At 37.1% G+C, this 17,831-nt stretch overlaps 1 protein-coding gene across 1 annotated transcript in view; it reads right to left on the bottom strand.

The window, feature by feature from the left end:
- Positions 1-3,384: 3,384 nt before the first annotated feature.
- The window catches only part of LOC128664299 (DNA topoisomerase 1-like), a 571,968-nt gene continuing 557,521 nt past the window's right edge, over positions 3,385-17,831 (bottom strand). Inside the window, exon 13 of the mRNA XM_053719139.1 lies at positions 3,385-3,487. Within this exon, the coding sequence (XP_053575114.1) occupies positions 3,385-3,487 (103 nt within the window). The remainder of the gene's footprint in view (positions 3,488-17,831) is intronic.

Below are 17,831 nucleotides of genomic sequence, written 5' to 3'. Positions count from 1 at the left end.
CATATGCATAAAACCTAACTCCTGACTAGTTGTCAATTAGGCTTATCTCCATATTCTACAATAATATATAAATTCAAAATTTACAATTTATTTTGACACTAAGACACCAAGGCTTTATGTTGAATTAATTTTAGACTCCTATATGAGGATTTTTAACCTTGATTGTATACAATACCTTATAATTGAATTTTATTGTAAATCTATTTATTGAGAATCCGATTACGATGTTTTAATTATGTCCTTTTTAATTATGTCCTATGTTCTTAAGATTTTAGTAAGAAATGTGGATTTATTTCTAGCTCATTTGTCCTCTTCACACATCTAAGATCTAAGTAAATGTAACAGCCTCTGTATTTTTAATTTTAAATTAATTTTGAATTTGATATCCATTTTTAAATTTATATTTATTTTGATGCTCTCTTATAACATGTTACCAATCATAAGGAGTAATATTGTTAAGTAATGTTTATGAGAGAAATATTTACCAACACAGTCTAGAACAGAGTATATATGATCGACAAACCATTAGTAAATTCTTTAGATAACTATATACCTAAATCTGAATATTACAATTCCTCTAATTATATGTTTACATCCTATATCAGGTTTATTCATCATAAGAAAGTAACACATAATGCTGATTGTGTTTTCAATCCGTTTATATTCCTCACACAGAGAATTTCTAAAAACATGTAACATCTTTTTATTTTTATTTCCATGCTTATCACAAGAATCAATCACCAATGTACATTGATATGTCACAATCATCTTTCAAATGAAGTTCCCATGGGTATAAGATTAACTCACCCTTAGACCCTAGATATTGTTACATGTGAATAACAATCCCTTAAGAAACATTTCTTAGATAACCGATACTGAAACTCTTTAGTTTCAGTTTCTAAAATATCCGAAACCGGAAATGCTTATACCGGAAATGACGTCATAAAACCGGGAATTCCGGGAATTGCGGTAAACATCGAAAAACCAAAAGTGGCAATCCGGAGTTAGAACTAGAGATATAAATTGAAAGAAACATTTTAAATATAGAGCAACCACAAATGGGAGATATAAACTAAGAAAAATGTCAAAAACAGAGTCATAATATAAATAATAAATTCAGGAAGGCACAAAACATATTTATTAGTATTTGCCCCCACCCAGAATGCAATTCACAGGAAGGGGGAGGGGCCTAAATTTTGGCACCCAAACAGCCATTAACGATTGGTACACTAACCCTATAAAAGGCTCACTAGCTTACTTGATATTTAGTCTTGAGAAAGGCCTAGTTTTAGGCTAAAACGCGTCAACAAATCAAAGTAAGCACATTACCTTTATTTAAACTTAACAGTTTATATTTTTTGCAGTATTGTTTTTTTCTTTTTTAACAGGTTATTTCTTCAAAAGATTTTTTTTTGCATATCCACTGGTGATAAATATGGACTTTAGAAGACACAAGGAATTCACTACACCATCTTTCAACTATTGGCCACTATAAACTTACTAACTACTTTCATCTTCTCCAAAGTTTTGATTTTTTCACAATATTTTGCACAAATATTTTTACTTTGGATATATTTTTTATTTTTACTTTTATTTTTTGCTACATATTCGACTTTTTTGACACTAAGATTTTTTACTAATCAATTGCGAGTTTTACATCACTATTGAATTTGGGATTAATTTGGACACTTTTTGTAATGAGAGAGAGACTGTATTCACATTAGGAGCAATCCTTTGCTTCACATAGTAACAATCTGTTGACTATAATTATTGTTTACATTTATTTGCATAATCAAATACTATTATACTGTGATTTTATTGTGCCATTTTGTTTTATATACTTTTTAGACATGGATCCATGCATTTCATTGTAAGACTATATAATTTTTTATTAAAACTGTACATTTTATTGTCTAACTAGATATTGAGGATAATTTTTTTATCTACCTGAGCCTTTTGGCGCTGCCCTCACCTGCTTTTATATTATGATACAAAGTAATCAAAGGTAAAACATTATTATAACGGTTGGTTATGCAAATCTGGGGAATCGGTCATTAAAGGGACACTGTACCCAAAAAATTTCTTTCGTGATTCAGATTGAGCATGAAATTTTAAGATACTTTCTAATTTACTCCTATTATCAAATTGTCTTCATTCTCTTGGTATCTTTATTTGAAATGCAAGAATGTAAGTTTAGATGCCGGCCCATTTTTGGTGAACAACCTGGGTTGTCCTTGCTGATTGGAGGATAAATTCATCCACCAATAAAAAAGTGCTGTCCAGAGTACTGAAACAAAAAAAGCTTAGATGCCTTCTTTTTCAAATAATGATAGCAAGAGAACGAAGAAAAAATGATAATAGGAGTAAATTAGAAAGTTGCTTAAAATTGCATGCTCTTTCTGAATTACAAAAGAAAAAATTTGTGGGTACAGTGTCCCTTTAAGGGATTATCTATCTTTTAAAACAACAACAATTCTGGTGTTGACTGTCCCTTTAATATCAACATAATGCATAGGCTCAAATGGAACCTGCTGCAGAACTTTGAAAACCAGATTAAGACTCCAAAGAGGAGCAATTGACCTAAACACAGGCTTGATTCTAACCAAAGCCTGGGCAAAAGATTGAACATCTGGCCCTTTAGGGTACTAACTGATAAGCCTGAAGAAAGGACAGAATACAGGGAATTCTCACATGACTCCAAGAAAAACCCCTAGAACCGCACAAATAAAGGTATTTATGCCATACCTTATAATAAATCTTCCGAGTAACAGGCGTACGAGCCTGAATCATAGTCTCAATAACCTTCACAGAAAAACCTTGTCTGGACAAAACTAAGCGTTCAATCTCCAAGCAGTCAACTTCAGAGAGACTAAGTTTGAATGGAGGAAGGGACCCTGAAGTAGAAGATCCTTCCTCAGAGGCAAAACACCTTCACACATCACCTACGATGTTACACAGGCAAACAATGATGGAGATGTCGGAAGGTGGGAGGATACTTGAAGCTTTGCTGGGGTGTTCTTTGTCTCCACCTGGTGGCCAGCAGTTGAATTCCCACTAGTAATTAAATGGATTGGTGAACTCTCCATGCCATTGGAAACAAATAAGCTTTAGTCAAAACTCAAAACAAAAATATAATACATATGAGAAATTTAGGTTACCCAGCCTTATATTAAAATGATTTATTTGTGTTACATACAAAACAAAATTATCAACAATTCATAAGAAAATGTGTTTAGATAGTTAAAAACATGCACCATTACATATACAATGAACGGTATTTCTAAAATTAAGCAAAGGTCATAAAGAATCTATATCATATTAACAAATTTTTTAATGGTCGGTATAAATATATTTGCTTATTAAATAAATAAAACAGAACCAGGTTCAAAACTTGAAATCTGTTTCTGTCATGTCAATCGCCCACGCAAATTTGTCCCTTTGTGTCTTGTTGTATATTTTTTCCAGACCAACTTGCCATTTTTTGCACCTTTTAATAAAAAATAAAAAAAAAGATAAGGGTCAGTGTATAGATCAGTTTTTATATTTTAATGACAAGTAAAATAAATATTTGAATGTTAATAGACCTAACCGTTTTCTAAACTCATTATGCATGCTTTCTCCTGCTATGGTTTTTGTGCTATGAAACTACTGTAAAATATTTCAAACTATGAAGCTCAAATGTGATCTAACTGAAAAAGTGTATGCTTTAATCCCCATGCAAAATATATTCATATTAATTTGCACTACATAATTTGGTAGTGATCAATCATCAGCGTTCATCATAAAAGGAACAGTTTATCCAAAAAAATTCTCCCCAATGAGCCATTTTACATGCTGGAGTGTAAAACAACATTTAAAACGTAAACAATTTATAAGTAGCTCATTTACCCTTATTTAAGCATTTGAAAACAATTTAGATCTCACCTGATATATTCATTAATTTAATGGTTGCGGGAGTCCATGACCTGTTACGTATGGGATATACATTCCTATCAGGAGGAGGCAAAGTTTCCCAAACCTCAAAAGCCTATAAAACCTCTCCCAGCTCACTCACACCTAAGTTTGATGTATAGCCAAGTGGTGAGGTGTTTATTAAGAGTAAAAAATGAGGAGCATGAAAAAAAAATAAAAAATGATGTGCTTAAACAATAAAATAACCCCAACCGGGTGGGGATCTTGGACTCTCGCCACCATGAAAGATATAAATCATATTTCATATAGGTGGTGAGAGTCCACAACCTGTTACTTATGGGATATAATACCCAAGATGTGGAAGTCCACAAGTAACAAAATGAGGGATTAAAATAAAACCAGCTTTTTTCCACTAAGAAATTAAATCCATAACCCAAAAATAACTTCTTTTATTTCAAACTCAATATATAGACACAATTATCAAACAGACAACTGCCTAAATGACTTTCTACCAAAGGCTGCTTCTGATGAAGCAAAAACATCAAAATGGTAAAATTTTGTAAAAGTATGCAGATAAGACCAAGTGACCTCTTTGCAAATTTGATCAACTGAAGCCTCATTCTTAAAAGCCCAAGATGTGGCAACCCATCTAGTAGAATGAGCTGTAATTATCTGACCCACCTCCAAATAAGCTTTGTGAACCAAAAGTTTCAACCAAGAGGCTAAAAAAATAGAAGCCTTCTGGCCTTTCTTAGTACCAGAAAAAAAAAAGACGAAAACAGACTAGAAGACAGTCTAAAATCCTTAGGAGCATCAACATAATATTTTAATGCTCTAACAGCATCCAAAGAATGTAAAGATCTTTCAGTAGCATTTTTTTGGATCAGTACATAAGGAGGCAACAACAATTTCGCTATTAATGTTGTGTGAGGAAAAAACTAAGTAAAAATGTAAATGTAGACTGCAAAACAGCTTTATCTTGATCAGATAAGGATACTCACAAGAGAGCAGACAATTCAGAAACTCTTCTAGCAGAAGAGATGGCCAAAAAAAACTATACTTTCCATGAAAGTAGTTTAATGTCCAATGTATGCGTAGGCTCAAAAAGAGGAGCCTGTAAAACTTAATACTAGGCTAAGACCCCAAGGCCTAATAACAGATTTAATCCTGATTAAAGCCTGAACAAAATAAACATCAGAATGGTTAGCAATCCTATGAAATAATACAGAAAGAGCAGAAATTTATCATTTCAAAGAACTGGCAGATAAACCTTTAAACCATTCTTAAAAAAAATGAAAAATCTTAGGAATTTTAAAAGCATGCCAGGAATAATCATGGTTGATACACCAAGAAATACAAGTTTTCTAGAAACAGGCTTGCAAGTCTGAATCAGAGTGTTAATCACAGAATTAGCCGCACGGATAGCTCAGCATGCTAAGGCACTGTGGCTGAGCTCTGTAGCAACCCAAGGGTTGCAGGTTTGATCCCCGGTGAGGTCCACTCAGCCTTTCATCCTTCCGAGGTTGATAAAATGAGCAGTGCCTTGAGACCCTTACGGTGATTAGCCGTGCTTTATAAGTACCCAATACATACATACAATTAGAGAATCCTCTATGACTAAGAACTAAGCAGTCATTTTCCATGCCATGAAGTGTAGAGACTTTACATATGGACAGAAAAGGGGACCTTGAGACCTGGCCTTAGAGAAAGAGGCCATGGTGGGCAACTGGACATTCGGACCAGGTCCACATACTAAATCCTTTGGGGCCATGCTGGGGCTATTGGGATTACAAATGACTTCCATTTTTATTTTGGAAATCACTCTGGAGAGTAGGATCAGATGGGGAAATATATAAGCAGGATGGAAGAATCAGGGAAATGCTTCCTCATATTGCACCTGAGGAAACGGTCAGGAGAGACCGAGAAACGTTGTGCTTTTGTACTTAAAATAAAGTCTGTTTGCTTTTACAAGACTTTGCCACGAACTATTTTTTATCCACTTTTCCACCTGATACATTGTATCTATAGCTATATTGGCTACTACAAGACGAGCTGGCTCTGTGAATCGATGCAGGATACAACTTTCCTTTGTCATCGCCGCTCTCACATCAAGAAGGATATCAGAAATGATCCAGTGGGAGTTAGCTGGACGACTCTAAATAGTCCAGAAGGCGGTTGTGACACTTCTCAAGTGTCATATATCTTGTAAGTACGGTCTTACTTGTTTTATTGGCGTGTTCTATACATCTGATTGTGCACTATGGTGGCGCCTTCTTTCTTTATTATTCACTTCTGCAGAGTTTAACATCTTGGGACACCAACAAGAAATTTGAAGAAGCAGCCTGCCATCTGTTCCAGATTCAAGATTTGGATTGTGGACTAGTTGAACTGTCCATTTTTCATACCCATCACTTATCTACAGTGGTGTGGTTTGGTTTGATTTTTGACTACACTTGTAACTATTTTATATGATTTATCTATCTACCCATAGGTATTTTATATCATACTATCTTCATGCACTATATGTTTATATATCTTTTTATTCACAGGTATTTTGGCGCACTGATTTTTTTGTATTAGTATTTTTTAAAGAGTCAAGGAACTCTTTGTTAAATTGATCCTCCAACTATGTTTTTGAAGAAACAACAATGGTTTTGTGTCAAATTCTGTTAAAATTAGAAGATTGAGCCAGTACGAAGATATTGTCCAGGTAAGGAAATACTGCAATACCCTGAGTTCTGATTACAGATAAAAGGGCATTTAGCACCTTGGTAAATATTCTTGGAGCTTTAACTAGAACAAATGGAAGAACAACAAACTGATGATGCTTTTTCAGAAAAGAAACCCTCAAACTGATATGTTCTGGGTGAATTGGGATGTGAAGGTAAGCATACTGTATATCTATTGTGGACATAAAGTGACCTTGTTGAATAAAAAAAACAGAATAGTCCTGATAGTTTCTATTTTGAAAGTTGGTACTCTTACAAATTTGTTTAGAGTTTTCAGATCCATAAGAGAGTTTTTGTTCTTTGCAAGAACAGGGGAAAGGATTTTATTCACATGTTTTCATTATACCAAAGGAAATGGAACAATTACTCCCATATCTTCCAGATCTGAGACAGATGGAAGAAAAGCTAGAGATTTTATTGGATGTTTTGGGAAATGGATTAGAAAAAAACCTTCCTGTGGGAGGTATTATTTTGAATCCAATACAATATCACTGAGAAATAATGTTTTGAATCCAAGGATACTGGACAGATTTTAACCAAGCTTTCTGAAAAAGGTTTAATCTGCCCCCTACAAGTAATACTGGGATGGGGGGCCATACCTTCATACAGTCTTAGAGACTGGAATATATTTTTTATTCTCTTTGGATTTGTTCCAATTCTAAGTGGGGGTCTCCATACTGAGCAAAATTCAAGGAAAGCAGCACTCCAGGGATGTAGAATAAAAGCCAAACAAAAAACGTATATTTTACAGTGCAGCACAGCACAAAAGGCAAAGGATTCAAAGGAGAAGGGAGCGGAGTCCTGACATGTTTCGTGCTTTGAATTCTAAATTTTAGATTTAAATTTGCCTTTATTCCTGGATAAGGGGCCTTATTGTAATATCTGGGTGTTTTTTTTGACTGATTGATATCCTTTGAATCATAGGTGTTAAACCCATTTTTTATGACCCAATTGATAGTTTTTGATACATGCATTTTTTGATAACGCTAACTTACAGCACATAGCAAATTCCACAGAAATGTACTAGCTTCCTAAAATACAAGGTTTCTCCCTTTTTGTTGAGAATTCTTTAGAATTTTTTGAAACTCTCAAATTTATTGTTCACCATATTATTGAACTGTATTAAATTGCAATAATGGACTAGATAAGTTTAGTCAGTCCTAACAATAATATGATTATTAGAAGTAGTTTGAGGCTATTTGTAGAATTATGTAAGCAACATTCTTTATTATTGATTTGTTTATTTCATTTGTATTAAATTCAAACATTTATATAGCTTTTTTGAATATGAATCTAAAGTTCAATAATAAGAGATCATGTTTTTTCATTTTCATATGAGATTGGTTTTATCTATATCTTACTCATTGTTATTTTACATTGTTACATTATTCTTTTGTGATGCACTATTTATATCTGAGTATTCTCTTTTGAGGGTGTGATTAGCCCTTGAAATTTTGATTGGTCAGTTACCAGTTAAATAGTGAATAGCACGAAACATGTCAGGACTCCGCTCCCCTCTCCTGTGAATCCTTTGCCTTTTGTGCTGTGCTGCACTGTAAAATATACGTTTTTTGTTTTTTAATTATGTGAGAATAAAGATTTTGGCTTTTATTCTACATCACAGCAGTGCTGCTTTCCTTGAATTTTGCATTTCACTAAGTTGGCTCGACTTTTTCCTAGCTGGCACCCCGCCATTAGTGCATTCTCATTGATCGACTTTTGAGGGCTGTAATTGGTCAGTAACCAACACACCTCCTGGGCTGTAGCTACGTCACCCCTTGTACATTGAGTCTCCATACTGAGCCAGAGGGTTTAAGGGAGGAGTCAGTTTTCTGTTCTAATGAAAGGATCAAAAACAATTGGGAACCAATTTATTTTCTTGGAAATAAAGATAGTAATCTAGTTTTAGACACAATGTCAGCATTCCAGGATTTAAGCCATAGGGCTCTTCTGGTCAGTATAGCTAGAGACATACTTTTCATGTTAATTTTCTTAATATCAAATACTGAATCACAAATTAGATTGTTTGCATTTTTAAGTAAATTCAATAGATTAAAATATTCAGGGTCTGTAGACAACTGCTGTGCAAGACTGGTTAACCAGTAAGTAGAAGCACCAGCCACATCAGCTATAGATATAGCTTGTCTAAGTATATAGCCAATATGTATAAAAAAAAGCCCTTCTTAGATAAGATTCAACTTTTCTGTCTAAAGGGTCTTTAAAAGTAGTACTGTCTTCTAGAGCAGTGTTTCTCAACCCGCTGTACTCAAGTACCCCCAACAGTCCAGATTTTCATTATAGCTGAACTAGAGCACAGGTGAAATAATCAGGTTCTTGAGGACCGCAGTTGAGAAATACAGTTCTAGAGGAATAGTAGTGCATTTAGCCAGAGTGGAAAAATCCCCATCAATTTTGGGAACTGTTTCCTATAACTCTAAGTTAGAAGCAGGTAAAGGATACCGTTTAAGTTTTAAAATAGACACTTTTTTTAAACCATTCCTTAGCAATCATGTCAGAGACCGCATCAGGTATAGGGAAAATCTCAGTGATTAAGACTTCCTTTAAAAGAGAAAAAATATTCCATTTTAAATAAAAAGGAGGAATTATCAGTTTCTACTTCAGATGATGGAGCCTCACTGCCAGAGGAATCCTCATCGTTCGAAAATACTTCAGTATTTTGTAGGTCAGGACTTAAATTACTGGTAGAAGGTAAAATGTGAACTAACCTTTTCACTTTTTCAAAGGCGATAGTGATGGTTGCAGTAATGCATTTTTTCATTGCTATGGGTACTCCATCTGCATATTTCTGTAAGGAGGAGACAGTAGGTGCATTAGCACACATAAAAAAACATCATTAGATTGCTCGGTAGGCAATAAGAAAATCTAAGCATCTAATCTAAGTCAGATAAATGAGCTGAAGGAGCTACTTTAGTTGTTTTACAAGTAGTACACTTAGCTTTGGTAGAAAGGTGTTCAATAGGCTCAGTTCCTACGTTAAATTTAGGGACAGATTGGTGCTGCTCCATTATGGCAAAAAAAATCAAATTAATGCAATAATTACTATTAAACACCCTTAAGACAAGTAGTTTGAGGAAAAATATGTCCCCTTTATATAGCATTGCATGGGCATTAAGCTTAGGGAAACATTGTCAGTGTGCACAAATCTTAGACACTATTTTAAAAAAAATAGGCGAGCTAGTGTTTGGTGGGTGAACATTCTTTGACTTACGCTTGTAAGTGTGACGTGCACGTTCTACGACACTCAGTTTTCAAAGAGTGGGGGTCAAACATGATGTGCATTTCTGATTTATTTTAAGTGCGCGTGCTATGGTGCATGAGCCTGACAAGCATGCAAAGTATCGGTTTTGAAGGCTTTGCGTCAATATTTACGCACACTTCCTGCATGTATTATGGCACACAAACATAAGTATATTATGCATCTGATTTGACGTCCGCATGTAAAAAACAGAATTTATGCTTACCTGATAAATTACTTTCTCCAACGGTGTGTCCGGTCCACAGCGTCATCCTTACTTGTGGGATATTCTCTTCCCCAACAGGAAATGGCAAAGAGTCCCAGCAAAGCTGGTCACATGATCCCTCCTAGGCTCCGCCCACCCCAGTCATTCGACCGACGGACAGGAGGAAATATATATAGGAGAAACCATATGATACCGTGGTGACTGTAGTTAGAGAAAATAATTCATCAGACCTGATTAAAAAACCAGGGCGGGCCGTGGACCGGACACACCGTTGGAGAAAGTAATTTATCAGGTAAGCATAAATTCTGTTTTCTCCAACATTGGTGTGTCCGGTCCACGGCGTCATCCTTACTTGTGGGAACCAATACCAAAGCTTTAGGACACGGATGAAGGGAGGGAGCAAATCAGGTCACCTAAATGGAAGGCACCACGGCTTGCAAAACCTTTCTCCCAAAAATAGCCTCCGAAGAAGCAAAAGTATCAAATTTGTAAAATTTGGCAAAAGTGTGCAGTGAAGACCAAGTCGCTGCCTTACATATCTGGTCAACAGAAGCCTCGTTCTTGAAGGCCCATGTGGAAGCCACAGCCCTAGTGGAGTGAGCTGTGATTCTTTCAGGAGGCTGCCGTCCGGCAGTCTCATAAGCCAATCGTATAATGCTTTTAAGCCAAAAGGAAAGAGAGGTAGAAGTCGCTTTTTGACCTCTCCTTTTACCAGAATAAACAACAAACAAGGAAGATGTTTGTCTGAAATCTTTAGTAGCCTCTAAATAGAATTTTAGAGCATGGACTACGTCCAAATTGTGTAACAAACGTTCCTTCTTTGAAACTGGATTCGGACACAAAGAAGGTACAACTATCTCCTGGTTAATATTTTTGTTGGAAACAACTTTCGGAAGAAAACCAGGCTTAGTACGCAAAACCACCTTATCTGCATGGAACACCAGATAGGGCGGAGAACACTGCAGAACAGATAACTCTGAAACTCTTCTAGCAGAAGAAATTGCAACCAAAAACAAAACTTTCCAAGATAATAACTTAATATCTACGGAATGTAAGGGTTCAAACGGAACCCCTTGAAGAACTGAAAGAACTAGATTTAGACTCCAGGGAGGAGTCAAAGGTCTGTAAACAGGCTTGATCCTAACCAGAGCCTGAACAAATGCTTGAACATCTGGCACAGCTGCCAGTCTTTTGTGAAGTAAAACAGATAAAGCAGAGATCTGTCCCTTCAGAGAACTTGCAGATAATCCTTTCTCCAAACCTTCTTGTAGAAAGGATAGAATCTTAGGAATTTTTATCTTGTTCCATGGGAATCCTTTAGATTCACACCAACAGATATATTTTTTCCATATTTTATGGTAAATTTTTCTAGTTACAGGCTTTCTAGCCTGAATCAGAGTATCTATTACAGAATCTGAAAACCCACGCTTTGATAAAATCAAGCGTTCAATCTCCAAGCCATCAGTTGGAGGGAAACCAGATTCGGATGTTCGAATGGACCCTGAACAAGAAGGTCCTGTCTCAAAGGTAGCTTCCATGGTGGAGCCGATGACATATTCACCAGGTCTGCATACAAAGTCCTGCGTGGCCACGCAGGAGCTATCAAGATCACCGAGGCCCTCTCCTGATTGATCCTGGCTACCAGCCTGGGGATGAGAGGAAACGGTGGGAATACATAAGCTAGGTTGAAGGTCCAAGGTGCTACTAGTGCATCTACTAGGGTCGCCTTGGGATCCCTGGATCTGGACCCGTAGCAAGGAACCTTGAAGTTCTGACGAGACGCCATCAGATCGATGTCTGGAATGCCCCATAATTGAGTTATTTGGGCAAAGATTTCCGGATGGAGTTCCCACTCCCCCGGATGGAATGTCTGACGACTCAGAAAATCCGCTTCCCAATTTTCCACTCCTGGGATGTGGATCGCAGACAAGTGGCAGGAGTGATCCTCCGCCCATTGAATTATCTTGGTCACTTCTTTCATCGCCAGGGAAGTCCTTGTTCCCCCCTGATGATTGATATATGCAACGGTCGTCATGTTGTCTGACTGAAACCTTATGAATTTGGCCTTTGCTAGTTGAGGCCAAGCTCTGAGAGCATTGAATATCGCTCTCAGTTCCAGAATGTTTATCGGGAGAAGAGACTCTTCCTGAGACCATAGACCCTGAGCTTTCAGGGATTCCCAGACCGCGCCCCAGCCCACTAGGCTGGCGTCGGTCGTGACAATGACCCACTCTGGTCTGCGGAAGCTCATTCCCTGTGACAGATTGTCCAGGGTCAGCCACCAACGGAGTGAATCTCTGGTCTTTTGATCTACTTGAATCGTCGGAGACAAGTCTGTATAATCCCCATTCCACTGTCTGAGCATGCACAGTTGTAATGGTCTTAGATGAATTTGTGCAAAAGGAACTATGTCCATTGTTGCAACCATCAATCCTATTACTTCCATGCACTGCGCTATGGAAGGTCGAGGAACAGAATGAAGTACTTGACAAGAGCTTAGAAGTTTTGATTTTCTGACCTCTGTCAGAAAAATCCTCATTTCTAAGGAATCTATTATTGTTCCCAAGAAGGGAACTCTTGTTGACGGGGACAGAGAACTTTTTTCTTTGTTCACCTTCCATCCGTGAGATCTGATAAAGGCTAGGACGATGTCCGTATGAGCCTTTGCTTTTGACAGGGACGACGCTTGAATCAGGATGTCGTCCAAGTAAGGTACTACTGCAATGCCCCTTGGTCTTAGAACCGCTAGAAGGGACCCTAGTACCTTTGTGAAAATCCTTGGAGCAGTGGCTAATCCAAATGGAAGTGCCACAAACTGGTAATGCTTGTCCAGAAAAGCGAACCTTAGGAACTGATGATGTTCCTTGTGGATAGGAATATGTAGGTACGCATCCTTTAAATCCACGGTAGTCATAAATTGATTTTCCTGGATAGTAGGTAGGATCGTTCGAATAGTTTCCATTTTGAACGATGGTACCCTGAGAAATTTGTTTAGGATCTTTAGATCCAAAATTGGTCTGAATGTTCCCTCTTTTTTGGGAACTATGAACAGATTGGAATAAAATCCCATTCCTTGTTCTCTTATTGGAACTGGATGTATCACTCCCATCTTTAACAGGTCTTCTACACAATGTAAGAATGCCTGTCTCTTTATTTGGTTTGAAGATAATTGAGACCTGTGGAACCTTCCCCTTGGGGGTAGTTCCTTGAATTCCAGGAGATAACCTTGAGAAACTATTTCTAGTGCCCAAGGATCCTGAACATCTCTTGCCCAAGCCTGAGCAAAGAGAGAAAGTCTGCCCCCCACTAGATCCGGTCCCGGATCGGGGGCTATCCCTTCATGCTGTTTTGGTAGCAGTGGTAGGCTTCTTGGCCTGCTTACCCTTGTTCCAGCCTTGCATTGGTTTCCAGGCTGGTTTGGGTTGTGAAGTATTACCCTCTTGCTTAGAGGATACAGAATTAGAGACTGGTCCGTTTCTGTGAAAGGGACGAAAATTAGGCTTATTATTAGCCTTAAAAGACCTATCCTGTGGGAGGGCGTGGCCCTTTCCCCCAGTGATGTCTGAAATAATCTCTTTCAAATCAGGTCCAAATAATGTTTTACCTTTGAAAGGAATGTTAAGCAATTTTGTCTTGGAAGACACATCCGCTGACCAAGACTTTAGCCAAAGCACTCTGCGCGCCACGACAGCAAACCCTGAATTTTTCGCCGCTAATCTAGCTAATTGCAAAGCGGCATCTAAAACAAAAGAGTTAGCCAATTTAAGTGCTTGAACTCTGTCCATAACCTCCTCATACGAAGATTCTTTACTGAGCGATTTTTCTAGTTCCTCGAACCAGAAACACGCTGCCGTAGTGACAGGAACAATGCATGAAATTGGTTGTAGAAGGTAACCTTGCTGTACAAAAATCTTTTTAAGCAAACCCTCTAATTTCTTATCCATAGGATCTTTGAAAGCACAACTATCTTCGATAGGAATAGTAGTGCGTTTGTTTAGAGTAGAAACCGCCCCCTCGACCTTGGGGACTGTCTGCCATAAGTCCTTTCTGGGGTCGACTATAGGAAATAATTTCTTAAATATAGGGGGGGGAACAAAAGGTATGCCGGGCCTTTCCCACTCTTTATTTACTATGTCCGCCACCCGCTTGGGTATAGGAAAAGTGTCGGGGGGCACCGGAACCTCTAGGAACTTGTCCATCTTACATAATTTCTCTGGAATGACCAAATTGTCACAATCATCCAGAGTAGATAACACCTCCTTAAGCAGTGCGCGGAGATGTTCTAATTTAAATTTAAATGACACAACATCAGGTTCAGCTTGATGAGAAATTTTTCCTGAATCTGAAATTTCTCCATCAGACAAAACCTCCCTCATGGCCCCTTGAGATTGGTGTGAGGGTATGTCAGAACAGTTATCATCAGCGTCCTCTTGCTCTTCAGTGTTTAAAACAGAGCAATCGCGCTTTCTCTGATAAGTAGGCATTTTGGATAAAAGATTTGCTATGGAGTTATCCATTACAGCCGTTAATTGTTGCATGGTAATAAGTATTGGCGCACTAGATGTACTAGGGGCCTCCTGTGTAGGCATAACTGGTGTAGACACAGTAGGGGATGATGTAGTATCATGTTTACTCCCCTCATTTGAGGAATCATCTTGGGCAATATCATTATCTGTTGCAATACTGTCCTTACTTTGTTTGGACACTATGGCACAATTATCACATAAATTTAAATGGGGAGACACATTGGCTTTCATACATATAGAACATAGCTTATCTGATGGTTCAGACATGTTAAACAGGCTTAAACTTGTCAACAAAGCCCAAAAAACGTTTTAAAATAAAACCGTTACTGTCACTTTAAATTTCAAACTGAAAACACTTTATTACTGAATATGTGAAAAATTATGAAGGAATTGTTCAAAATTCACCAAAATTGCACCACAGTGTCTTAAAGCATTAAAAGTATTGCCCACCAAATTTCAGAGCTTTAACCCTTAAATTAACGGAACCGGAGCCGTTTTTACATTTAACCCCTATACAGTCCCAGAATGAGGCTCTGTCTATAACTAGAAAGGCCCCCATCTGAAAAAGGTGTCCAACACAGTGCCTGCCGTTTTTCTAAACGTTCCCCAAGATTATAATACCAATAATTAGTTAGAATCTGCATAATATGCCTAGTAAAGCAATTGTTTTAGCCCAGAAAAATGTCTACCAGTTTTTAAGCCCTTTTTGAAGCCCTTTATTCTTTTATGTTTAACTAAGAAAATGGTTTACCGGTCCCCATGAGGGGAAATGACAGCCTTCCAGCATTACATGGTCTTGTTAGAAATATGGCTAGTCATACCTTAAGCAGAAAAGACTGCTAACTGTTTCCCCCAACTGAAGTTACTTCATCTCAACAGTCCTGTGTGGAAACAGCAATCGATTTCAGTTACTGTCTGCTAAAATCATCTTCCTCTTACAAACAGAAATCTTCATCCTTTTCTGTTTCAGAGTAAATAGTACATACCAGCACTATTTTAAAATAACAAACACTTGATAGAAGAATAAAACTACATTTAAACACCAAAAAACTCTTAACCATCTCCGTGGAGATGTTGCCTGTGCAACGGCAAAGAGAATGACTGGGGTGGGCGGAGCCTAGGAGGGATCATGTGACCAGCTTTGCTGGGACTCTTTGCCATTTCCTGTTGGGGAAGAGAATATCCCACAAGTAAGGATGACGCCGTGGACCGGACACACCAATGTTGGAGAAATGTAATGTTCAAAAAACAAGCACGGGTAATAGTAAGTATCTGTCCGCGGGCCATATATGCACATATATAGATATACTTTTAAACATTCAAAATTGCCCATACAACGTATTTAAAAAATACAAAATATACTTACCCATAGACACTCATCCATTTAGTAGCAGATGGCCAAACCAGTACTGAAACATATCAGCAGAGGTAACGGAACAAGAGTATAACGACAATCTGTAAAGGGAGGCAGAAGACGAGTCCCTGCAACCAAATTTACAGAGAGCCTATGAAGGATTTCCCATGAGGCAAGTACTTCAATCACATCCCTCTGACAAGCACTATACTCTGAGGGGAACTGGGCTTCAATATGCTCTGAAGTGCCTTTCACTTAAGAAATCAAGCACATCTTACTTCAACCACCTCCAATGGAGGCAAAGTAAAAACTAAGGTATGAGTGAGGTAGGAGAGTTTTTATAGGCATTTGGAGTTTGAGAAACTTTGCCTCCTTCTGATAGGAATGTATATGCCATACGTAACAGTTAGTGGACTTTTACCACCAATATGAAGAAGAAAAAATAATTATATATATAAATATATATATATATATATATATATATATATATATATATACACACACACACACATCTATACATACACATACAAGTATAACAATACATCTTCATGTTTGGCAGTGTTGAGTAATGATATAAACTGGAGCTGATGTGAAGTGACCTAACATTTTACCGACACAGTGAGACAAAAATTAATGTCATAGGATAAGCAACAGCAGCTACAAATCAGATTATTACTCATGCCACTGGGCGCACATTGAGATATGATTAACTTTCTGGATAGAATTAGGTCAAGCTAAAACTAAACCAGTCATAAAACTCATAAAATGACTGATGTACGTAATGGAAGATAAAAAAATATCCAGTTCTCAATATTGCTTATAGCAACTGGTTTAGTAGATATCTGCTCCGCTATTAAATTTACAGCCCATTCACATATTACAATGAAATACCCTTTCACAGAAAGCAACTAGGTTACTTAGTGCTTTTATTAAATGTAATTAAAAGGAGCACTACACTTTTCTTTCATGCATTTGAAAGAGCAGCACTTAAGTCATACTTTATATGAAATATAAAGCAAATTAAATCAATATTGAAACTAACAGGACATGGGTGTCTGATAAGAAAAACTTCCACAGTATTACAGCATGTCCTTTGTGCACTACTAACCTATAAATATGTTAAACACATAGGTAGAGACCCAGAACACAACCAGTTGTACTTGTTCTGATTAGCTGACTGGCAGTGTTCTGCACAGAAACTGCAATGCCAGATTGTTAGGACTGGCAATGAAACCATGATGTGTTCTAACAAAAAATTTTAACTCTTAAACTAGAAAGTTCTCAGCACCAGAGAGTAAAATTCAATATTCTTTTATTTCAGCATCCAGACAAAACAAACTGGAGGCTGAAATCAAAGAATATTGAATTTTACTCTCTGGTTCTTTCATACATTGTTTGAAGGGTAAGCAGTAACCCTACCTGCGTGCACCAGAAAATTACTTGAAAGCATTTAAACCCAGGAATTGCTGAGCTCAGCATATGAACAAAAAAATTTACCAATCCAGAGATGTGAAATTAATGCTCTCACTACAAAAAAAACTAACACTATGGTAGTATGACTTAATCTTTCCCTTTCCAAACCATTTTAAATGACACTAACTCAACCTTCCTCAAAATAATTGGACTTTACTGAAATTATTTCAGGGAAGGATGGGGGCAATCATATGACAAAATTTATATATATATATATATATATATATATATATATATATATATATAAATATAAAAGTGCTGGTTTTATAATTGTACCGGCTGAGATCACATGACAGCATTTTACTGTTTTTATTACAAATAATTTATATTTATTTCCTTCCATAAGGCAGGGAGA

Source organism: Bombina bombina, chromosome 1 (assembly GCF_027579735.1).
Source record: "Bombina bombina isolate aBomBom1 chromosome 1, aBomBom1.pri, whole genome shotgun sequence".
In the NCBI taxonomy this organism is placed as follows: domain Eukaryota; kingdom Metazoa; phylum Chordata; class Amphibia; order Anura; family Bombinatoridae; genus Bombina; species Bombina bombina.
This window is presented reverse-complemented; position numbering and strand designations above follow the sequence as displayed.